Source organism: Bos grunniens, chromosome 4 (assembly GCF_055505025.1).
Source record: "Bos grunniens cultivar Pamir isolate PY7600 chromosome 4, Bosgru_T2T1.0, whole genome shotgun sequence".
Classification (NCBI taxonomy): Eukaryota; Metazoa; Chordata; class Mammalia; order Artiodactyla; family Bovidae; genus Bos; species Bos grunniens.
Window position 1 is genome coordinate 56097114 of NC_141168.1, and position 25670 is coordinate 56122783.

The following is a 25670-nucleotide window of genomic DNA, read 5'->3' on the forward strand; positions in this document are numbered from 1 at the left end:
CCATCTGCAGCTATTAAGACCCAGTGCTGCTGCTGCTCCTGCTAAGGGATTTTCCAGGCAAGAGTACTGGAGTGGGTTGCCATTGCCTTCTCCGAAGACCCAGTACAGCCATAAATAAATATATAATAATTTAAAAGAAAAAATAAAATTCACCTCTGCTGAAGGTGGCTTCTTTCTAAGTTTGTGCTTACAATTTTTTGATGGAGTATTTATTTCAGCAAGACTCTGGGAGCCCTGTGGGACTTGGGTTGAGGATACATCTCTCTGGCATGTATCAGATTTTCTTTGCATAGAACCCAGGAACTACCCACCCAAATCTACTTTATTTTGTAAGTTATTGTATATTATACAAATATATATATTTGTATGTTATATATATTGGGTATATTTTACAATACCCCAGAGCATACAGGGAATGTGAATCAAGAACTCAAACACAAGTAACAGCAAACCTGCAGAGATAAAGGCTAAAAGGGGGCTTTTCCTTTTCTCCACTCACACCTAAAATTAAATAAATAGCATACCATTATTTTTTTCTTATTGTTGGTCTTTTAGCACATTCCCACAAGGGCCTTAACTTTATGTAAGTGTTTCAGTTCCAGTCCTCTAGTTAACTCAGGTCTGAGCCCCTATCTCCTGTCCCCCAGAGAGGTTAAACCCTGGTTACTGAGATCTGCAGCCCCATCTCACTTCTTTGGCCTCCAAGAAGTTCCCTGAATTTCCTGCAAACTCTCAGCTCTGCATTTAAAAAGATGTGTTTATTAATTATTCTAGGAATTTATAAGAAGAGGTTTTCAGGATACCTATTTCATTATAAAGAAGGGATGGAACTCAGAAGCATATTGGTATAGCTGTGTACCCATGAGATGCACACCCATTCCCCATGCATTAGATCAATGAGTCATCATGCTTATGGAATGCAGAATACTTTTTAAAGTGCCTTTCACCCCCCTTATATTCTTTGGTAAACTCAACAATCCTATAAGCTAGATGTTACAGGTATGATTATCTTCATTTTACAGAAAAGAAAGAGATTTCCAGAGAAGCTGCGTGTCTTATGCCACAGAGGCCAAAAAGCAACTGGAAGTGAAATCATCACCCACTGTCTTTCGTCTGCACCATCAGGCTGCTATCACAGCAACACCCTGAGATTTAGTCCCTGGTCTCACCTATGGACTTTTCCTCCACACTTCCTGAGCTCTAACCATGAACCAGACCCAGGGTCAGGAACTGAGATTTAAAAACCAAAGAGAAGAAAAGGAAGTCTTTCCTAGGAGCTCCTAGGTTGGGAGGAGAAAATAAATAAAATCTTCAAGTATTCTACACTCAGGTACAACTTGTAGAAAGAACAGCAAGGAAATGAACATAAAATTCTCCCAGATGCCACTGAGGACCTCTATTTTTGGTGGAGGTTCAGAAATATGATGAAGAAAACACTGCTATTCTAAGCTGGCTGCAGATTTCCTCCTGTTCAGCAAAACATATTGATGTTTATAATAAAACCCCTCCATATGCAAAAAAAAAGGGAATCCAGAGAATCCAATTACATGAAATGCTTAAGGTGCATTATTGCAAGGTTAATGAAAAGCAGTATTTTTCAGAAGGGTTTCCAGTTACTGTATAATGCCCATGCGTGTGGGACTGTGGGGATGCTCCTTGAAGCTGCACAGTTTTCCTGGCTAAGATGGGGAGGCAGGGAAACACAGCTCCAGTTAAAACCCTGCACAGGTGGGGACAAGAAGGGAAAAGCCAGGATCGCACAGGGCTGAAGCTCTGTGCCTGACCAGCCTGGTAAGGCAGGCTGGTGCCTGCTTCCCCCTAGAAGACAGACAGTGTCCTAAGACAGAGGACATTTCTTGGCTCAGACAGGGAGTCAGGAGCACTTTACATTAAACTGAGGAAGTTCCACGTGATCAGAGAGGAGTCACTTCCATACTTCACCATACTCTCTCATCCCTACAAGTGACGGGAATTTAAAATCCAGCAGGGCAGAGGCGAAGGAAAATTGTCCATTGTGTTATATCTGAATTTCATCATCCCAGGGCACTATTATTGCTAGGTTTTATTATATTTACTTGTGAAAAATAAGCTCCAGCATATCAACACAAGAAGAAATGAGACTAAGAGAACTAGAAAACTCTCCATAACAGGTGAGATGAATTCTGAGGAGTAGGAAGATGATAGATATTAGGTAGGAAAGAGAAAAGAGCAAAGCAAAAGAGGTATGTCAAGAGATGGTGCAAAGAAGAGTTTAATGTATGGTATTAAGCAGTTTGCTGTGCTGAGCTCAATGTTAGCCATCTCCTCTGTCCCTAAGACTTCTATAAACAGTTACACCCACAATCCTGGGTGGATGGTACTTTGGGGAATGATAGAATCAGAGGGCTACCCCCATGAGGCTGTGGGGTGGTGATGAGCAAGCAAAAACATACAGAGGAAAGAAATGGACAACTTCACAGAATCTAGAAACTGGAAACTTGGAGTGACTACAAAGATTGTGCCCAGTGCATTAATTGGTAGAGAGTTCTGAGCCCACCCTTCTTATAAATAAAATTCAAAGAGGCATAAAAGACTACTCAGCCCTAAATAAATACATCTTGAAAATCTGAATGGAATAGAAATTTGTAGGAAAATATGATTTGCCTGAAGATGTCACAGAAGAAACCAAAAATCTAACTGGTCCAGTTGCTGGAGAGAAAGAAAAGAAGTTATCGAAAAAACTGCCCCTCAAAAAAGCACCAGGTCCATAGTGTCCAGCGGAACTATACAAACTTCCAAACAGCAGGTAATTTCAGTGTTACTTGAACTCGTCTCGGGGGTGGGGGTGTGGGGAGCTTTCCAGATGGCCCTAGTGGTAAAGAACCTGCCTGTCAATGCAGGAGACATAGGAAATGCGGGTTCAGTCCCTGAGTTGAGAAGATTCCCCTGGAAGAGGCTATGGCAACCCATTCCAGTATTCTTGTTTGGAGAATTCCATGGACAGAGGAGCCTGGTGAGCTGTAGCTCAGAGCTGCAAAGAGTCAGACACCACTGAAGTGATCTACCACACATGCAGAGTTTAGAAAGAAAGAGAAACCTAAGTTATTTTTATAAAAAGTATTACACTGATATCAAAATCTAATAAATATTTCACATATATTAAAAACTAAAGACAAATGTCACTTAAGAATACCAATGCAAAAATCCTAAATACAATATTAACCAACAGAACACAGTAGCACATTAAAATAACAATATGTTATTTCCAAGTAAAGTTGATTCTATGAAGGGCAGAAATTGTTCAATATTAGGAAATTTATTGATTATTCATATCTGTTGATTTAAAGAGAAAAGTCTTGCTCATTCCTTGAATAAATGTAAAGACATGTTCATAAAAAGGACAATTCAGCAACATTGAGATGTTAGTTTCCTCCTAGGTTAACAGATAAATCTCTTAATCCAAACAAAAATATCAACAAATTGAGTTTTATCTCTAATTCATTCTTAACTAGGCAAATTGATTCTAATATTCATATGGAAAATAAAACAGCCAGAAAATCTCTGAGGAAGGAAAGCAATGAGCAGGCCCTACTATTACTAAAGCGAAAGGCACTCAGTCGTGTCTGACTCTTTGTGACCCCTTGGACCATACAGTCCATTGAATTCTCCAGGCCAGCATACCGGAGTAGGTAGCTCTTCCCTTCTCCAAGGGATCTTCCCAAAGCCGCAATAATTAGAACACTGTGGTTCTGGCACAGAACAGCAGGTGGACTATGCTGCTTTTCCTCCAATGGCCATTACCCACACTTCATCTCCCACCTTCTCTGCCACGCTGCTGTTTTCTCCATGTATCCATTGATGTTTGCCCTCTAGCTTCCTGTGGGTTCAGCCAAGCGGAGGCCCTGGCTGGAGATCAGAGGGTGAGAGGAGAAGGTCAGACGGTTCCCTCCAGATCCCTCACTGCTTTTCAGGCAGTGGCTCTGATGCCTCCTACACAGAAATCTGGCAGGATTCTCTGCTCTCCTTTCTCCCTCAGGCATAGGAGCACAATGGTTTTCCACCATCGCTAGTCTGGGTGCTTTCTCATCCCTAGCAGGTTCCTTGAGCCTTGACCAAACTTCCATGAAACTCCCTTCATTTGAACCATCAGAGTGGAATTCTATTTCCTTCCAGGAACTTGACTGATACATAGATAATGAAATGGAATAGACAATCCAGAAAGATTCAAATGTATATAGGAAGTCAGTGTATAATAAAGTTAGCATCTCGAATCAATGGAATTATGATAGACATTTTAATAAATACTGTTGAGATAAACAGAGAGCCACCTGGAAAAATATTAGGGTAAATCTTTACCTGACATGGTACACCAGAATAAACTTCAAATGTAATTAAATGGGAACAAAATAAAACCACAAAATCATAACTGTAGTATAGTCATACAACGGAATATTACTCAGCTAAAGAAGTGAATTGTTGGGACTTCCCTGGTGATCCAGTGGTTAAGAATCCACCTGCCAATGCAGGGGACACAGGTTCAATCCCTGGTCTGGGAAGATCTCTCAGATCATGGAGCAACTAAGCCCGTGCACCACAATTGCTGAACCTGCACTCTAGAGCTACTGCTCCGCAGCAAGAGGAGCCACCACAGTGAGGAACCTGTGCACCACAGCGAAGAGCAGTCCTGGCTCACCACAACTAGAGAAAGCCCGTGAGCAGCACCAAAGACCCAGTGCAGTAAAAAAAAAAAACAAAAAACAGTTAATTAAATTAAATTTTTAAAAAGAAATGAATTTTTGATACAACCAACAGAGATGAATCTCAAAAACATGTGGAATGATATAAGGTTTACAGAAAATAATTTGTGCTGTATGATATTCCACTTATAGAACATTCTAGAAGACATAAAAATGAATGCAGAATGGTGAAAAATCAGAACAGTGAGTCAGAAGGGTGAATCTGTGGGTGGGAACAGGGTGGAGATTGTGAAGGGGCATGAGGGGACTTTCTGGGATGATGCTATTGTTTTCTACCTTGCTAGAGGTTTAGGTTACATCCTTAATATTTTCATACTTTGTCATATATAGATTTTACATCAAAACAAAAAAGGGTCAACAAATATCAAACTCTAGTTTGTGGTATGCATGTGGATTTACTTAAGAAAGAGTGTACTTATATCTGCAAAATAATTTTAAATGCAAAAGTAAGATAAATGAAGGGATGAATAGAGGGATAGATAAATAGATACATGATAAAGCAAGTACAGTAAATGTAAATGGTAGTATCTAGGTGGTGGGTATAGGAGTGTTTGCTATAAAATTCTTTCAATTTTGCTCTGTTTTAAGTTTTTTAAAATACTAGAAGAAAAAATTCTGACACTATTATGACATGGATAAACCTTAAAAATACTATACAAAGAGAGCTAAGCCAGTCACAAAAGGACAAATACCATGTGATTCTACTTATATACGGTACCTAAAGTAGTCACTTTATAAAGCAAATTCTCAAGCCTCTCCTTTCCGGCAGATTAAACCTCAGCCTTCACAAAAAAGGAAAGACAGATGAATCTGAATGTAGAAAGTAAAATAGTGGTTGCCAGGGGATGACTGGGGTGGTAATGGTGAGATATTAAATGTTTCTCAGTGGGAACAGAGCTTTAGTTTGACAAAATGAAAAAAGTCCTGTGGATGGATAGTGATAATGGCAAAACAACAACGTGAAGATAATGCCACTGACTAAACTACTCTGAAAAATTCTTAAAATGGTGAATTTTATGTTATGCATATTTTACCAAAATAGCAAAAATAATTTTTTAAAATAAAACTACTAGGAAAAAATGGGAAAATTCCTTGATAGACTTGGATAAGATTAGAGAAGGCCTTTATCTTTAAAACTGTGACTCAGAATCCAGAGATGTTTATCACAGAATTGTTGATAATAAATAAAACTGGAAACAACTCCAAAATCCATTGATTTGAGAGTGAGAGATAAACTATACTATACACAGAAGAGCATCCATTAAAAACAATGATGTATAACTATACCGATATTTAAAATGCTCATAAAATATTACTGAGTAGAAAGCATTATATCATAAAATAGCAAGTATAAAATGATATCTTTTATATAAAATACATGTGTGTGTGTGTGTGTGTGCACCTAAAGAGATACTTGAAAGGATAGTCAACAAAATGTTAAGGTCGTTATCTTGGGCTGTTTGTTAATGCTTTATTCTTTGCACTGTTCTACACTGACATTTTTTCAACAAGCTTGTATTATGTTTATAAAAATAATAAAGCCATTTTCCACTCATACTAAAATACTAAAAGAAGTAGGTATCTACTACCATATGTTTTCCTTGATCCCTCCTAGCTATAAAGATTCATTAATGCCATGTATGCCCAAATGACCAGCAAGGACTGTGTGTGTGTGTGTGTGTGTACACACCAAGTTAACCCTCAGGAAAGATGGACTCACTGACACTTGAGCTCCCAAGTCTCTCCTTCATAAAGGTTACAAGTCAGATTTCATGAAAGGAGGAGAGGTGAATCTGAATGGCTTAAAGCTAAACCTCCATCAGTCTGCACCTTATAAAAGTTCCCGTGACAGCATTACTCACAGATTCCAAAAGCGCTGTCATACGAACAGCATAGTATGTTCAGTATGTCGCACAAACAGGTGAAGATGCTGTGCTCTGGAAAACCGTCAGATGACCCCAAAGTGCCTTTAGTAAAGACAATAATACTAGTGATAAAAAAAAGCTTGTAAGAAGAGTAAATAAATGTGGTTGGGCACATAATGAACATGCAGGTATTTGTTAAGTTATTGAATAAATCAGATCCAAAAGAAAAGTGTTTTATGAAATGTAAAAGTGGGAAAAATGATATTCTAAACTAATAGAATTGAGATTTTGAGATAGGTGTAACTTGAGATTTTGAGATAGGTGTAACAAAGTAACAAAATAAATATTAAAATATTTTTTCTAGTCCTTTCAAAGTTTGTATATTCAAGTAAGCCATTAAAAAAAATTTTTTTTTGAGGAAACTTCTCAAAGGGGAAAAAGAGGACTCACCTTGTACCGGGGGTTATTTCATTTTGAGACAGCTAGAAAAGCAATGTGGGGTGCAGGCAGTGATCAGCGGCCCCTAATTATCTGACACTCTCATCCTCTCCCTGCTTCCTGACCCAGTAGAGCCCAGATCTCAGGACATATTAAGTGAAAGGCTGGAGGCTGGAGAGGATTCCTCCTCCCCGGGGAGCCCAGAATTAGTATGGCTATGGAAAAAGTGACAGAGTGGAAAAAGCAGAAACTCTTACTGGCTGGCTTACAGACTAGTCATCGCCAAGGTCACAGAGTGAATGAAAATCCCTTCAGCAGCCTTTCCCCCAGAGTGGGGCAGGGTCTGGTTCTCAGGGAAACGACATGTCCCTCGGGCAGGTATAGAAGACTGGATTCACCAGATTCTTACTCCTTGTTCATACAAGGGCAGAAGTTCCTTGGCATATCTTGAATATTACTCATTGCAAGCAATGAAAAATTACTCCCAATTACTTTCATGCTGATTTTAAAAGCCTTTAATATAATTAGACATGACATAATTGGAGCAGTTGGAAGAACGGGACAGGTGAAAAATGTAGGAATACAGGACTTCCTTGGTGGTCTAGTGGTTAAAAATCCACTTGCCAATGCAAGGGACAAGAGTTTGATTCCTGGTCAGGAAGCTTTCACATACTGCAGGGCAACTGGGCCTGTGTGTCACAACTACTGTGCCTGGATGTAGAGCTCTCGAGCCGCAGCTACTGAAGTCTGCACCCTAGAACCCATCCTCCCCTACAAGAGAAGCCATTGCAAGAAGAAGCCCAAGCACCAAAACCAGAGAGTACCCCTGCTCAATGCAACTAGGGAAAGTCCACACATAGCAACGAAGACCCAGAGCAGCAAAAAATATATAAATAAATAAACTAAAACTATGGGGGAAAAAAAGAACAGAGGAATAAACTTTCTCAATAGGGTGTTAACTAGCCACTCAGAAAGCAGACTAAAAATACACACACACACACACACACAAACTACTGTCTAGATTGAGCAATTTGAGTAAGTTACAGACAATATAACACCAAGGATGACGTATGTGTGCGATCTTTGTCCTTAACCCCAGAAGTGGCAGTCTAGGGCCTCTAACATATGAGAGGACAGAGTTAGAGGCAAACAGTGGTAAAGGGATTATTAGCCCACCACAGTGGTATGATATTTACTTTAAACTGAAAACATCTGATCAACAGCAACAGCAAGAAACACTTTCAAAACTTAAGCAGAGTGTCCAGAAAATACAGCTGCCATTGACAACCCCCTTCTCCCCAAGGGAGTTTCAAAATTGAGGAAAGAATGAGCCTTAGCACTAGGAAGTCCACAGTTTCAGCTGTCCCTTAGCATGGAAAAGTTCAATAAAACCTTTCAGGTTTTCTTTCCCACTGAAGCCCTAAACAGCCTCTCTTTTTGTCAAGTTGGTATATAAATCTTTACTTCTAGCTATTCAGCAAGTTACTCATTATTAAGTACTCCCTCGGGTGAATATAAATAAACCTTGTCTTTTCTCCTCTTAAGCTACTGTCAGTTAATTTGCAGGCTCCTGACTATAAATCTAAGTGGGTAGAAGAAATCTTTTCCTCCCAAAGGCAATAACCTTATCAGGAGTCACAGAAGACGTAGATGGAAACCAAGTAGCAGGCAATAAAGTTCACCAAGACAGGGAATTCCCTGACAGTCCAGTGTTAGGAGTCAGTGCTTTCACTTTCAGGGCCAGGGTTTGGTCCTTGGTCAGGAATTGCTGCTGCTGCTGCTGCTAAGTCGCTTCAGTCATGTCTGACTCTGTGCAACCCCATAGACGGTAGCCCACCAGGCTCCTCTGTCCCTGGGATTCTCCAGGCAAGATTACTGGAGCGGGTTGCCATTTCCTTCTCCAATGCATGCATGCATGCTAAGTCACTTCAGTCGTCTCCAAGCCTGTGTGACCCTATGGACAGCAGCCCACGAGGCTCCTCTGTCCACAGGATTCTCTAGGTAAGAATACTGGAGCGGGTTGCCATTTCCTTCTCCAATGCATGCACACATGCTAAGTCACTTCAGTCGTGTCCAAGCCTGTGCAGTCCTATGGACAGCAGCCCACCAGGCTCCTCTGTCCACAGGATTCTCTAGGTAAGAATACTGGAATGGGTTGCCATTTCCTTCTCCAACTAAGATCCCACAAGTCACCAGGCATAGCCAAAAACAAACAACCAAACAAATTCAGCAAGACAGTGTTTCAAGACCATCATCTGACAAATACTGGTTGCAGTCTGAAACCAATTCTTGCAGGATACATCTTTTCCAAATGTTAAAACAGCAGTACAAAAAAAGGGGTGAGGAGATAACAACTGAAAATTGAAAAAGCCCCAACAATTTTAATACACAAATTATTAACCAAAAATTACCCTAATCAATAATGTCAAAGTCTCTCTCCATCCAGAGAAATTTCTGACAAAAGCTAGGAGCCTCAGACAACCTATTTCTGATGATTACACAATAGACAGGTAGCTGTGGAAGGTTTTTTTTTTGTTTATCTGGTTATTGGTTTATTCTGAGCAGGTCAGGAAGCAACAGTTAGAACTGGATATGGAACAAAAGACTGGTTCCAAATATTGTCACCCTGCTTATTTAACTCCTATGCAGAGTACATCATGAGAAACGCTGGGCTGGAAGAAGCACAAGCTGGAATCAAGATTGCTGGGAGAAATATCAGTAACCTCAGATATGCAGATGACACCACCCTTATGGCAGAAAGTGAGGAGGAACTAAAAAGCCTCTTGATCAAAGTGAAAGAGGAGAGTGAAAAAGTTGGCTTAAAGCTCAACATTCAGAAAACGAAGATCATGGCATCTGGTCCCATCACTTCATGGGAAATAGATGGGGAAATAGTGTCAGACTTTATTTTGGGGGGCTCCAAAATCACTGCAGATGGTGACTGCAGCCACGAAATTAAAAGATGCTTACTCCTTGAAAGGAAAGTTATGACCAACCTAGATAGCATATTCAAAAGCAGAGACATTACTTTGCCAACAAAGGTCCATCTAGTCAAGGCTATGGTTTTTCCTGTGGTCATGTATGGATGTGAGAGTTGGACTGTGAAGAAAGATGAGCGCTGAAGAATTGATGCTTTTGAACTGTGGTGTTGGAGAAGACTCTTGAGAGTCCCTTGGACTGCAAGGAGATCCAACCAGTCCATCCTAAAGGAGATCAGTCCTAGGTGTTCGTTGGAAGAACTGATGCTGAAGCTGAAACTCCAATACTTTGGCCACCTCATATGAAGAGTTGACTCATTGGAAAAGACTCTGATGCTGGGAGAGATTGGGGGCAGGAGGAGAAGGAGACGACAGAGGATGAGATGGTTGGATGGCCTCTCTGACTTGATGGACATGAGTTTGGGTAAACTCCGGGAGTTGGTGATGGACAGGGAGGCCTGGCATGCTGTGATTCATGGGGTCGCAAAGAGTTGGACACGACTGAGCAACTGAACTGAACTGAACTGAGATAACCTTTTATTAAAAGTGAATCAACCTCATCCTTACTTTCTACCAGTGAGTGGGGTCACAAAGTTCTAACAAACAAGCCTACAAACACCATGCTTAATATAAGCCAGATCCCGCCTCAGGTTTTGATACCATATCTTCACAACAGTATCATAAGACAAGAGTTAGGAAACTAACACCATCCTCAGTGAGACAAATCTCAGGACCTCAGAGCTTTTAATGTAGATAAGGGGAAACATCTGGCCTTACTGGCCTGACTCTCCCAAGTCTAACTTTCCCCTTAAAATTTTTGGCTTTAAGTATCACCACAGTAATATCCAAGGTGACTGTTTCTTCCTTAATCTGATATCTCCCTCCCAGAACCAATGTACCTTCCTTGGTTTCCCTGAGTATAGGTCAGAGAATACAAAGCTTTCAAAGAGTATTACTAAATATTAGTAAACTGAAGGACTGGAAAATGGGAAATAAACCCACTTAAGACAAGTAGTATAGAGAAACAGATAAGAATCCCAGAATTCAACTATTTAGGTTTAAATTCTGGCCGTCATTTTTTAGCTGTGTGACTTGACCTCTCTGTGCCTTGATATCTTCATCTGTAAAATGATAACTAAATGACCCATTCCACCATCTTGTAAAATAACATCTGGTACATAGCACACAAATATATATTCAGTTTGGCTTATAAAGGAAAGGTTTTAGTTTGCAGCACAGCTACTTTTCTCCCAGATTCACAAGTTCTGTGCTGTTCTACCCAATACCTGGAGAAATCCAATCTATTCCAAGCAAGGGCTACCCAGACTCACAGGTAAACGCAACTCATCTCATTTTTAAAGATGATAAAACTCAGCCTTATCTGCAATTTCAACTATCTAAACTCACCACACTTCAAAGATTCAAGTTCTTTTTTTTTAAGAGCAAAGGATAGAAATTGAATAACTTTGTGTAAGTATCCTTAGGTGATATAACACTCGGAATGTCATCTTTAATTTGAAATTTTCTTTATGAAAGAAAGGAATGGAAAAAAAGAATCTCATTTTCTTTATGAAAGGAAGGAATGGAAAAAAAGAAACTCATTCAATCAAAAAGTTAAAGCTAATAGTATTCCCAGGATGTATTCATCAAGTCTAGAACAGAAATTAATTCAATGAAAATTCCTAGAAATTAGCTTTCAGGAATTATGCAATATACAAATCTACTGTTCATATCACCAGAGGTATGATGAAAAATATGTGAATATTATTCCATAGGCATATATAGTTGTAATTTAACTGATATCACACACATATATAATCTAACATTGAATCATTTCAGAAACAATTCATGTTTCATCCAATGTAACTGTGATAGACTATAAGATCATATAAAAAAATTTGGATCCTACACATTAGAAAATATTAAGCCTCCAGATGCTTGAATAATACCTTACATTTGTATAGTACTTACAGTTTACAAGTTGATTTTATCTCCATAGTTTCCTTTGAGCTTCATGGCATAGGAGATGGCACTACAACTCTATTTGTACTCATTTTAAAAGAGCAGATAGCACAGGTTTAGGAAATAGAGGTCTCCTGCCCTAGGAGGCGGAGAAGGCGATGGCACCCCACTCCAGTACTCTTGCCTGGAGAATCCCATGGATGGAGGAGCCTGGTAGGCTGCAGTCCATGGGGTCACGAAGAGTCGGACATGACTGAGCAACTTCCTTTTCACTTTTCACTTTCACGCGTTGGAGAAGGAAATGGCAACCCACTCCAGTGTTCTTGCCTGGAGAATCCCAGAGACAGGAGAACCTGGTGGACTGCCATCTGTGGGGTCGCACAGAGTCAGACATGCCTGAAGCAAGTTAGCAGCAGCAGCAGCAGCCCTAGGAGGCAAAGCTGAGCAAGACCTAGGTACCCTGACTCCAAATCTGGTTCTCTTTCCACTAACACCACAAAAATATCCTATAAATGGAAAAACTAACATATTTTATAATGATAAATCCATGCAAGGGCAATGTGCATGTGTATTCTTTTAATTTTTGTTTTAAAAAGCTGTTTGAGTGAAATAATAACAAATAAAAGCCATAAACTCAAGAAAATTCTCAAGGGAACAAGGATACATATATCCTGGCCTCTCATGAGTCAAAGTGTGAGTCAATTCCTTGCTCCACTTTTTCTCTTTAGAGGAACTAATATTGCCCACTAAATCTAATGAGTCCTTCTTGAAAACTCAATGGACAATAGCAATGAGCATCACAACCTTGCTTGGGATGAAAGTGAGGATTTATGTATGAGACCAAAAGACCAGCTGATGTATTTAGTAACCTTTCTAGTGTGATTTTTTTTTTTATTACATGTACCAACTAAGGACTTTTCCTCCCACTTACACAAAAACAGGACCTACCCTATGAAATGGATCTTTGAATATCTTAAACCCAAAACTGAAAAGTTTTACAACTCCCTTCAGTTTCAGCTGAAAAGTTTTAGAGATCTTGTTCAGGTATAGCACTCAGTACTTCTACATACACTGTGTCTGGTTAGGTTTTCTAGCCACCTAGTGAGAAATGTCTTGGTATCATCTCTATGTCACAGATAATAAAACTGAGGCACAAGGAGAGTATCCTGCCCACGATCACAATGAAAGCAGGTGATGGAGATTCAGACCCACCACCAACTCCAAATCTCATGTGCTCTCTTCACCTCTCTCTTTACCCTTAAAATGTCCTCCTCCAACCACACACCCCACGTCCCTTCAGCAGACACAGGTTTCCTTTTTCACACATGGATAAGTCCTGGACAAGCAGGAATCTCCTGTCCTTCTCCCCGTTCCCCTGGGAGAAAGGTACACCTCCTTTCCAAAACAACAAGGACGATGTCTCCCCGCGGTGCAGACGCCAGTGCAAAGACGGGGAAAGGGACACTTAGCGGGTTAACTGCCTTGCCAGCTACTGTTTAAACGCCTGTGAAAGATGATCCTTCTGAAATAAATCCTTATTGAAATGAGTCAGAAATGAGTCTTAACTTGTGAAAGTTAATGGGCAATTTTTATGGGCAAGAGATTCTGGGCAAGTTATGAGCAAGAGAACAAAAAAGCCGAAATCCTGTTGAGAGACAGAGCTTTCTCTTCTCCCTTTGAAGTTAAAAAGGGCAGCTTTCGGTCTCCACGGAGCGGCTCCCCGCGATCCTTACAGAAAGAAAGAAACTTACCCGCAGCGCTGGGGCTTCGAGACAGCTGAGACTGAGGCATACTCTCGTCACTGTTCAGCACCGGGGACAGCTCCGGACTCGCCAACTTCGCGCGCCCCTCCGGGCTTGGCGCTACCCGCTGAGCCTCCCAGGCTGCCGGCCGGGTGGCCGCCTCTCCACGCCCGGGTCCAAGCCTCCCGGTCTTGTGCAGCGCGAAACGGTCTTCGCGAGCAGCGGGGTCAGCCGGAGGCGCCTCGGGCTGGGGTGGCGGCGACGAGCCCAACTGCACCACAGCGTTGCGGGACCGGGACCGCGCCAGCGCTGAGGAGACGGAACCCATCTCAGGGGGCCGGGCTGGGCCCAGATGAGCGGCCAAGACTCCCGGTGGGACCCACACCCCTTGCCTGCCAAAGGTTTACTCTCTTCTCGCGCCGGGGCACCTCCAGCCTCTGCTCCGCCTCTGACTCCGCGGGTGGCAGTCCCTCCTCAGCGCGGGAGAGAAGGAGGAGGCAGCAGGGAGGGCTGCGTACCCACCCCAGGTGGACTGAGGAGGACCCAGGCGGTGTCTGCGCCTGTCTGATGATCCAGGGTGGATGACGACACTTGGAGGGGTCCGTGTGCAGAGGTTGCCCCGAGACTTTACTGGGGATTGGAGGGGAGAAAGGAGAGTGGCATTAAAGGAGGCAGACTTTCTTCCTCTACTTTCTGTACTTTGGTCACCTGGGGCCAAAGGACTGGCACCTTCTTCCCGCTCCTGTCGACACTTCTGGGCTGCCACTGTCCCTGGGGAGGATGAAAGGTTTAGCCAAGGCAGAGGAGGAGCCTACATTTGTTTTCTTCTCTTCTCTTCTTAGGGCTAACACCACTACTCTTCCAGGCTGTGCTTTCCTGCAAAGCCAGGCTTGGCTCCTGGCTGTCCCTGAGGAAGGCGTGGCAATCCCCTTCCCAGCATTCCTCCTCCCCATGCCCTCATCCTGGAGGGGGACTGAGGCCAGAGAGGGAAGCCATGGTGTAAGGGGAAGCAACTCTGCTGGTTCTCCTCAGGAAAGCGGGGAGGCAGTCACCAGCCAATCCGCAGGGTTTCCATGAAGGGAACCCAGAGCAATCAGGGACCCTATTAATGGGCCTGCCCTGCTGGCCCCCTCCCTTTTCTGACTGCAGTGGAAAGGTGGTGACACCTAACTTGGATCCAGAAGCAGGAAGAGCAACCTGGGATTAAGTTTCAACTAAAGAGCCTCTTGATGAGGGTGAAAGATGAGAATGAAAAAGGCAGCTTAAAAATCAACATTAAAGAAAAACTAATTAAAATAAATTAATTAATTTTTAAAAAACTCAAATCATGGCATCTGGTCCCATCACTTCATGGGTAAAAGGTGGAAGCAGTGACAGATTTCCTCTTCTTGGGCTCTAAAATCACTGTGGATGATGACTACAGCTGTGAAATTAGAAGATAATTGCTTCTTGGCAGGAAAGCTATGACACATCTGGTCAGTGTGTTAAAAAGTAAAGACATCACTTTGTTGACAACGGTCTGTATAGTCAAGGCTATGGTCTTTCCAGTAGTCATGTACAGATGTGACAGCTGGACCATAAAAAAGGCAGAATGCCAAAGAATTGATGCTTTCAAATTGTGGTGCTGGAGAAGACTCTTGAGAGTTCCCTGGACAACAAGGAGATCAATCCAGTCAATCCTAAAGGAGATGAATCCTGAATATTGACTGGAAGGACTGATGCTGAAACTGAAGTTCCAATACTTTGGCTGCTGCTGCTGCTACTGCTGCTAAGTCGCTTCAGTCGTGTCCGACTCTGTGCGACCCCATAGACGGCAGCCCACCAGGCTCCCCCATCCCTGGGATTCTCCAGGCAAGAACACTGGAGTGGGTTGCCATTTCCTTCTCCAATGCAGGAAAGTGAAAAGTGAAAGGGAAGTTGCTCAGTCGTGTCTGACTCTGCGACCCCATGGACTGCAGCCCACCAGGCTCTTCCGTCCATGGGATTTTCCAGGCAAGAGTACTGGAGTGGGATGCCATTGCCTTCTCCAAATACTTTGGCTACCTGATACAAATAGCTGACTCATCGGAAAAGACCCTGATGCTGGGAAAGATTGAAGGCAGAAGGAGAAGAGGGTGACAGAAGATGTGATGTTTGGATGGCATCACCAATTCAATGGACATGAACTTGGGCAAAATCTGGGAGATGATGAAGAACAGGGAAGCCTGACGTGCCGCACTCCATGGAGTCACAAAGAGTTAAACATGACTTGGTAATCGAACAACAATACTTCTGAATGGAATGGTAAAGAGCCACCCTAAGTTCTCAGCCACCCCCTCAACCCCGCCGCTGCCTGCCATACTGGCTGACCCACGCCTTTCCCCAGAACACACACACACCCTCTCCAAGAGGGAGACATAGCTCAACTAAGAGTTTGACTGTTGATGCTGCTGTTGATAATCAGATTCTCCCCAGTTCTCCTCCAAGTGGGAAGTGGTAAGCCTGGAAAATTTAAAACAATCTTGTCTTTTAAAAAAGGACCACATATGGTGAGCTAGAGCTTGGTTAAAGAGGGAGTTGTTAGAGAATATGCCAGCTGTAGGTGATCTCATTCTCAAACCCTTGCCTTTCCTTTTTCAGGCCACTGACCTCTTCAATCAAGGGCAGGAGTGCTCCCATCCAGCCAGACTTCCACCAGTGGGTGCTCAGCAGAGTGCACATTGAAGGGCCTTGGAAAAATCTGACTCACCCCTCAGCATCCTTTGAGGATGTCACAAATTGATTGACCTTGGATCCTGGGAGTTTTACCACTGACAGTGTTGAATATTACCTGAAAGAGTGATGATGGAGAAATCCCCCATCCTTTCATGTCCTGGAAAACAGCTTACAACCAAAAAATCACCCTTTCCCAGATGACTTAGCTAACACTCAAGAATGTCCCTTTGCTTACTTATGACAAGGGTAAACAGTGACCCTACAAATTCCCATTCTTTGCTTCATAAATGATTAGCTGAACTGTTTCATCTCCACTGATCAATCAAACCAAATGCTTGTTAAACAAACTGTGGTTAAGCTCCTCTCCTTCTTCCAGGGCTCTGCACTGTGGCCCAGTCTCAGCCTGAACCAGCATACAGCCCCTCCTGAGAACTGAATTGGACATTCAAATTTGAATTTCATACAATTTTCACTTGTCACAAAATATTATTCTTGTATAAGAATATCAAAAAATATTCTTGATTTTTCCCCAACCATTAAAAAAAAGTAAAAATCATTCTTAGCTCTAGGAACAAAAACAGTAGCAGACTAGATCTGATCAGTGAACTATCACTTGCCAACCCCTGCTCTGGAAATCCTGATGAAAAACTTTATTGTAGGGAGGAAGAAAGTCTCCCTGGTAAAATTTTAGGATCTGTGTGATTGGGAAAGCAAAGTAAATTTACCATTGCTGAGATTTGTTTGGGGATAAGATATTAAATTTATTTTCAAATTTCAAATACCATTTTTAAAGGGCTTGAGATTTTTTTTTTCCTTCAAAAGAAGCATGGGTTCCCATAGGTTACAAAACACTCCTCACCACATTCACCAATGTGGCCACTACCAAAAAAAAAAAAAATATATATATATATATATAGTATCTTATACTATATTCTTGTATTGGCATGGATATGAAAAAAAATTAGAACTCTGTGCACTGTTGATAACAATATAAAATGGCCCAGCTGCTATGGAAAATACTGTAGTAGTTTCTCAAAAAGTTAAACATAGAATTATCATATGATCCAGCAATACCAATTCTGGATATGTACTCAAAAGAATTGAAAACAGAATCTCAGGAAGATTTCCCTATGCCCAGCAGCATTATTCACAATAGCCAAAAGTCCAACCCAAATGTCCATCAATAGATGAATGGATAAAGAAAATGTGCTAAACACATTCAGTGAGATATTATTCGGTCTTGAAAAAGAAGGAAATTCTGTCACATGCTATCATATGGATGAACCTTTAGGACATTTGCTGAATGAAACAAGTCAGTCACAAAAGACAAATACTGTATAATTTCACTTTTATGAAGTACCTAGAGTTGTCAAGCTATCAGAAACAGAAAGTAGAATGGTAATTACTAGGAGCTGGGGGGAAAAAGAGATGGGGAGTTCTTTAATGGGTGTGCTGCTGCTGCTGCTCAGTCGTTTCAGTCGTGTCCGACTCTGTGCGACCCCATAGACAGCAGCCCACCAGGCTTCCCCATCTGTGGGATTCTCCAGGCAAGAACCCTGGAGTGGGTTGCCATTTCCTTCTCCAATGCATGAAAGTGAAAAGTGAAAGTGAATTCGCTCAGTCGTATCCAACTCTTAGCGACCCAATGGACTGCTGCCCACCAGGCTCCTCTATCCATAGGATTTTCCAGGCAAGAGTACTGGAGTGGGGTGCCATTGCCTTTTCCATTAACGTTTTGCAAGAAGAAAAAGTTATGGAGATTTGTTGTACAACAATGCAAATTTATGTAATACCACTGACTTGTACACTTGTAAATTATTATGATGGTAAATTTTATGCTATTTGTATTCAACCACAATTTTTTAATCCAGTTATTTAAAAGATTCCCTAAAGCAACACAGAATGAACCTGTGCTGCCTCTAGGTGATAAAATTATATCTGAAGATACCTATTGTGCTCCCACCAATCTTCTCTTTTCCAAGCCAACTGTTGGCTTTATCAGTTCATCCCCATATGACAGGCTGCTCTGGCCCTTTGTTCTCCTTCATTGTGCTTCTTTTAATACTCTCCAGTTGTTGTTTAAAGTTGAATTCCCTTAAAGTTGGATTCCAAGACAGAAGACCATGATCCAGGGGTGGTCTAATCAGGAAAGAATGAGTATCTTGAAAGTGTTCCTCCCTATAATCCAGCAGACCCTGGCTTCCATCCATTTGCTTAGAGAATGTCATCTACAAAAACCCCAGGGCTGTTTTGTGGACGCTACTTTCCGCATATGTTTCTATGTTACTTAATTTCATGTTTTGCCTCAGCTGTGTTAAATTAAACTGAACCACTTCAAAGAAGCAAAGAATGGGGGGAAAAAATTAGATTTCTTGGTCTAAGTAAAAAAAAAAAAAGACCAAATTTGAAAGTCACATAAATCTCCCTTCCCAGTTTTTTCAACTGTTCTTCTCATGATAAATTTCAACAACTAAGCTTTCTTAGATGAAGACCGAGACAAAAATATCACACACGTGACAAATCAGTCTGGTTGAGTGTGCCTGCATTTGACTGGTAGTGGCTGCCTGCGGCACTGTGCTCAGCAGAACCTGAAGCCATGTGAAGGCAAAGCAGGGAAGACGCAGGGATCTGTCCAAGACAGAAGCAGGAAGAGAGAGGCAAGCATGCCACTGATTTCCCAGCAAGGCCCCGTGGGTTTTATTGTGGGTGAATTTCTGCCAAAGGTCCTGTGATTGAAATCTAAAGGCTATTAGCAAGAGTGCTTCAGTTGCTCTTAACTGTCATTACACTATAGCAGGAAATAAAGCTAGGAAAGGAAACCTAATATCTGTAATTCCCTCAGACTTTAAAAGACATCTGCTCGTATTGGGCTGATTATTCTGTTTTGTCCCTTCCCACCCAGTTTTGAGCAAGTGTCTGAAACAAAAACAACAAACATAATTCATGATGTTGTTTTTAATTATAGAGAATATAAAACATATGTATGTAAAAATATTCTTTCAATTGTATATGAAATTTGTATGTGGGTTGTGTGTATGTGTGTATCAACCTATGCTCACTAAGGTAGAAAGACATATACATTATCAGTTCACTTGCTTAGTCATGTCCCACTCTGCGACCCCAGAGACTACAGTACACCAGGTTTCCCTGTCCATCACCAACTCCTGGAGCTTGCTCAAACTCATGTCCATAGAGTCGGTGATGCTATCCAACCATCTCATCCTCTGTCGTTCCCTTCTCCTCCCACCTTCAATCTTTCCCAGCATCAGGGTCTTTTCAAATGAGACACTTCTTTGCATCAAGTGGCCAAAGTATTGGAATTTCAGCTTCAACATCAGTCCTTCCAGTGAATATTCAGGACTGATTTCCTTTAGGATGAACTGGTTGGATCTCCTTGCAGTCCAAGGGACTCTCAAAAGAGTTTTCTCCAAGTTCAAAAGCATCAATTCTTCAGTGTTCAGCTTTCTTTATAGTCCACCTCTCACATCTACACATGAACACTGGAAAAACCATAGCCTTGACTAGATAGACCTTTGTTGGCAATGTCTCTGCTTTTTAATATGCTGTCTAGCTTGGTCATACCTTTACTTCCAAGTAGCAAGCGTCTTTTAATTTCATGGCTAGTCACCATCTGCAGTGATTTTGGAGCCCCCAAAAATAAAGTCTCTCACTGTTTCCATTGTTTCCCCATCTATTTGCCATGAAGTGATGGGACCAGATGCCATGATCTTAGTTTTCTGAATGTTGAGTTTTAAGCCAACTTTTTCACTCTACTCTTTTTTTTTTTCATTTTATTTTTAAACTTTACAATATTGTATTGGTTTTGCCAAATATCAAAATGAATCTGCCACAGGTATACATGTGTTCCCCATCCTGAACTCTCCTCCCTCCTCCCTCCCCATACCATCCCTCTGGGTTGTCCCAGTGCACCAGCCCCAAGCATGCAGTATCGTGCATCGAACCTGGACTGGCGACTCGTTTCATATATGATATTATACGTATTTCAATGCCATTCTCCCAAATCATTCCACCCTCTCCCTCTCCCACAGAGTCCAAAAGACTGTTCTATTCATCAGTGTCTCTTTTGCTGTCTCGTACACAGGGTTATTGTTACCATCTTTCTAAATTCCATATATATGCGTTAGTATACTGTATTGGTGTTTTTCTTTCTGGCTTACTTCACTCTGTATAATAGGCTCCAGTTTCATCCACCTCATTAGAACTGATTCAAATGTATTCTTTCACTTTCATCAAGAGGCTCTTTAGTTCTTCTTCACTTTCTGCCATAAGGGTGGTGTCACCTGTGTATCTGAGATTATTGATATTTCTCCCAGCAATCTTGATTCCAGCTTGTGCTTCATCCAGCCTGGCATTTCACATGATGTACTCTGCATGTAAGTTAAATAAGCAGGGTGGCAATATACAGCCTTGATGTACCCCTTTCCTGATTTGGAACCAGTCTGTTGTTCCATGTCCAGTTCTAACTGTTGCTTCCTGACCTGCACACAGATTTCTCAGGAGGAAGGTCAGGTGGTCTGCTATTCCCATCTCTTGAAGAATTTTCCACACTTTGTTGTGATCCACACAGTCAAAGGCTTTGGTATAATTAATAAAACAGAAGTAGATGTTTTTCTGGAGAAGGCAATGGCAACCCACTCCAGTACTCTTGCCTGGAAAATCCCATGGACAGAGGAGCCTGGTAGGCTGCAGCCCATGGGGTCACTAAGAGTCAGACACGACTGAGTGGCTTCACTTTCACTTTTCACTTTCATGTATTGGAGAAGGAAATGGCAACCCATTCCAGTGTTCTTGCCTGAAAAATCCCAGAGATGGGGGAGCCTGGTGGGCTGCTGTCTGTGGGGTTGCACAGAGTCGGACACAACTGAAGTTACTTAGCAGCAGATGTTTTTCTGGAACTCTCTTGCTTTTTCGATGATCCATTGGATGTTGGCAACTTGATCTCTGATTCCTCTGCCTTTTCTAAATCCAGCTTGAGTATCTGGAAGTTCACGGTTCATGTACTGTTGAAGCCTAGCTTGGAGAATTTTGAGCATTACTTTGCTAGCATGTGAGATGAGTGCAATTGTACAGTAGTTTGAACATTCTTTGGCATTCCCTTTCTTTGAGATTGGAATGAAAACTGACCTTTCCCAGTCCTGTGGTCACTGCTGAGTTTTCCAAATTTAGTAGCATATTGAGTGTAGCACTTTCACAGCATCATCTTTTAGGATTTGAAATAGCTTTGCTGGAATTCCATTACCTACACTAGCTTTGTTCATAGTGATGCTTCGTAAGGCCCACTTGACTTCACATTCTAGGATGTCTGGCTCTAGGTGAGTGATCACACCATCATATACATTATACCATATACCATATACAAGGACATATAAAATCACAGCAGAAATACATAGGAAAAGGAATCGCAATATCTTCTGTATTGCCAGCTGTTATATTTAAACACACTCAGTGTATTTTTATGTTAAGAGGCAAACAATGGTCCCTGAGCCAAATCTGGTCTGTTGCCTGTTTTTATACAGTCTTGAGCTAAGAATATTTTTTACAAAGATCCTTAGTTAGGAAACGGTTTTTACAATTGTCCTCCTGTCAAGACAATATTCTCAAAGCTTACCGATCAAAATGATAAATCCATGAGATTTCTTTACTTTCTCTTTTTGAAAATTTAAGTTCTGCCATTTTTTTTAAGTGAAATCTTTGAGTCACTGTTGCTTCTACTCTCGCAAACCAGAAAATTGGAAGAAAAAACAAAAAAAAACCTCTATAAAAATTAGACTAAGCTAAGATATACCAGCTTCCCAAAACCAGTCTGTTGACTTTTTTTTAGAAGCACATTCTTGAATATTGAATGGCATCAGCCAATTAGCAATTGTTCTGCCCCTCTGTCCCAACCCTACTTTCCTACCTGGAGCCCTGCTTCTCCCTCCTGATTGTTCTTAGGGCTGCTCCCCTCCTCTGTCCTTCTGGAGCTCACAAATTCCACTGGGCTCACTGAGGTTTATCAATGGCAGTCACCACTTTTACATCATTCTATAGGCCAGAGCAACTCGCACAGCCAAACCCAAGTCAAGAAGGCAGGGAATGGTCTTTTAATACAGTATTCATATAAAGCAACAAATAATGACGTTATGGGGGAAGAGAAGGCAGGGAAGTAGGGCCAACCCAAAGGGAGGACTAAAGAACTGGGACCAAAGACAATCTACTCACAGCATCTGTTTCTGCCTCTGAACACTGGTGTAAAAGCATAAGCAAGCTCATGTCTCCTGTCCTGCAGCTCCAGCCTCGAGGCTCCTCAAACTCATTAGTAAAACAGAGCATAGTAGCAAACTGAGTTTGGGAATAGACAGATTTGGGTTTGTTACCTAGTTCTCATCATGTATACCACTGAAACCTTGGGCAAGTTACTTAACCTTTCTCTGACCGTCATTGGTTTCATCTGTAGAAGAGAGATAATAATTGTCTTCTTTATATGTAAATCATGACATGTTTTACCAATTAGGGTATGACAGGAAGGAGGAAGCACCCCCAAACTGGACAATATAAGTGATAAACAAAAGGTCTCCTATGGCTGATTCATGTTGAGGTTTGACAGAAAACAACAAAACTCTGTAAAGAAATTATCTTTCAATAAAATAAATAAATATTTTTTTTTTAAAAAGGGTCTCATCTACAAAGGTGTGGGTAGAGTATAGAAAAACCAAGAAGAGGGAATTGTTAGGCAGACCAGTGGTTAGAACTCTGCACTTCCACCGCAGGAGGCACAGGTTCAATCCCCAGGAGGGGCACTAAGATCCTGCATGCAATGCAGTGAGGCCAAAAAAAGAAAAACCAAAAAGGGAGAGCATAGTATCCCAGGATCAGCAAAGGCAGGAGACAGACCACTCAGAGGCCTGAGAGTCAGGGGAGGGAACAGCTACTCAACCCCAGAGCTGCAGTCAATCTGGACTGAGTCTGAGGAGAATACCCCCACCTCCTCCTCTTCCTTCACCCTCCCTCCTACCAACGTCTCCCACTGATCAAACCTAATGGGAAGCCAGAAGACAAAAGCCTGTTGATGCAGTGAAGACAGGACAGCCTCCTAAACTAGGCTTGGCCACTTTAATAAAAATACAGGAGCCCAGATATGTTTAAATTTCAAATAAACAAGAAATACCTTTCTACTACAAGTATGTCCCAAATATTGCATAAGACATACTTATACTCAAAAACTGTTTACTAAACTTCAGATTCAAATTTAACTAGGCCTCCTGTATTTCATTTACATCCCAGGGTACAGCACAGGATAAAGAAGAGTGATGATGCCAAGTCCAGCTGCTTTGACCGCTGAATGGGTCACTGCAGCCTTATCACTCACCTTGCCTGGTCCAAGGATTGGCAACTTCATCATGTCCAGTTCTGGTGACTATGAGATCCTTTACTGAGATGGCTGGAGGCTGTAAGCTGACAAGGGATCACTATGAGAGCTGAGACCAGGAGAGGGCCACCTACACCTACATGCTGGGCTGCCATGGCTTTGGTGCGTGGCCAGATGGCTCAGATAGAACCACCAACTCCCTGAGCAGCTTCCACAACCAGCGTGGAGGCTGTGGACAACTACTTCTGCAAAGTGCACCACTTCCAGTACACTTGTGCATGCACCAAGGCACTGAGCCTTGTGGTTCATAGTCATGGCAGCCACGTGACAAGCGTGCAGTTCACGCACGATGACTTGCACCTGCTCACGCTGGGCACACCTGGGCGGCAAGGGCACCAGCAGCTTCCAGTAGGGGATGCTGAGCGCTAGAGGCCAGGCGTCTGCCACACCCTCTCGAACCCCCTCGATGTCCCCAGTTTCCTCTCTGGAAATCAAACCACTGCAGGGTGGCCCCGCCCTCCCCAAGTCCCTGGAGAGTTCGAACACACACACACACACACACACACACACACACACACACACACACACACACACACACTGTGTGTGTTCGGTGTACATACATAGTACAGACCAATGGTTGGGCCAGGCAGCCCCAGCCTGGGCCCTGACTCTAGTCGTCTGCTGAGTGAGGATAAACCAAAATCTCAAAAAAAAAAAAGTGGAGGTGGTTGGGTGGGCGGGGTGTGGGCGGAGGCGCTAGGCTAGTGCAAAATAAACAGTGCTCCTGTGGCTTTTGTTGCTAATCCTATTCTACCGGTTCCCTTTTCTCCTTGTTGGTTCTGAGTTTCTCAGGGCAGCCTTTGTTTTTGTCAGTAGTAACTAGTGAAAAACACCAGGCATGGCCATGAAAAAGAAATGCCCTCCCACCTGCTTATGAGAGAAACCTCCCCAGGACAGGCCTCTCTTCCAGCTGCAGAAAGGCAAGCAGGATTCTCACAAAGTGGCCCTTGCTGTTGGCTTTTCTAACAAGAAAAGCTTGTTAGAAGCTTGTTAAAACTTTCACCTCTTAAAATCTGTAATTCTACTTTCACTTCTTGAAATACGATCTTTCTTAATAATGTATTGCCTGTGTAATGATACTGAAGTTGATATCTTTATTTTCTAGAAGGTACAAATATTTAAAAATTTTCCTTAAGCCAGGAAAAGGTTGATGGTACTTTCCTTGTCTCCCACATGCACAAGTTAAAATCAAACTGATGCCTCTGGCTGGATGTTTCTACTTAAAAAGTTTTCACATCTGTATTAAGATTAATGTTAATTATAGTCTCATTGTGAAAATTAAATGGGCTAATCCCTGAGAAGTAGTTAACAATTACACATGATGAACTCACTCCAGACTAGCTATCAAAATTCTGAACTAAAATTTGTGTACCGGTCCATTAGAACAGAAACTCATAAAGTGGAACAAACAAAAGTAGGAGGGACATTACACACGGCCAGTATGGGGCAGGCCTAGGACCCAGCCCCGGAGGAGAGAAAAGCAAGACTGAGGAGCCTGGTCCCCAGTGCCTGTCTGGGAGTCTCCATCAAGAGAATGAAAAGCCCAGCAGGAAGGCAAAAATGGTGACCAAGAAGCTATAAGAAGCTGATATACACAAGGGCAAGCCAGCAGACCACACCTGACAATAGGAAGTTGGGGGTCGTCTCTTCTAAAATAATTTATTCGATCATAAGTTATATTATAAACTAAAACTAATTTTTAACATTCTTCAGTGTTTTTGCATCTGTTAGCTTGTATTATTATTTTACCTTCTTTGGAATATTTTAAGGAATTTCAAACAAAGTCATCTAATTAATGATTCTTCAGTCAGTGTGCTTAATAACAA

At 42.0% G+C, this 25670-nt stretch overlaps 1 protein-coding gene and 1 pseudogene across 4 annotated transcripts in view; both read right to left on the bottom strand.

Moving 5' to 3' along the window:
- The window catches only part of LOC147374185 (sodium/potassium-transporting ATPase subunit beta-3 pseudogene), a 57755-nt pseudogene extending 43706 nt beyond the window's left edge, over nucleotides 1-14049 (bottom strand).
- Nucleotides 1-25670, bottom strand: part of PDE1C (phosphodiesterase 1C) — a 642269-nt gene that overhangs the window by 614254 nt on the left and 2345 nt on the right. The window contains exons 1-2 of one of the 4 annotated variants that reach the window (XM_086396468.1): nucleotides 24405-24521; nucleotides 23785-23870 (exon numbers count right to left, since the gene is read on the bottom strand). Coding sequence is in view for 1 of the 4 variants with exons in the window: in XM_086396463.1 (XP_086252589.1) it covers nucleotides 23785-23870 (86 nt within the window). In the remaining 3 variants the exon portion in view is untranslated. Of the gene's footprint in view, nucleotides 1-23784; nucleotides 23871-24404; nucleotides 24522-25670 lie in introns of those variants that run through there. The other 3 variants (XM_086396463.1, XM_086396464.1, XM_086396466.1) reach the window with 3 other exon arrangements.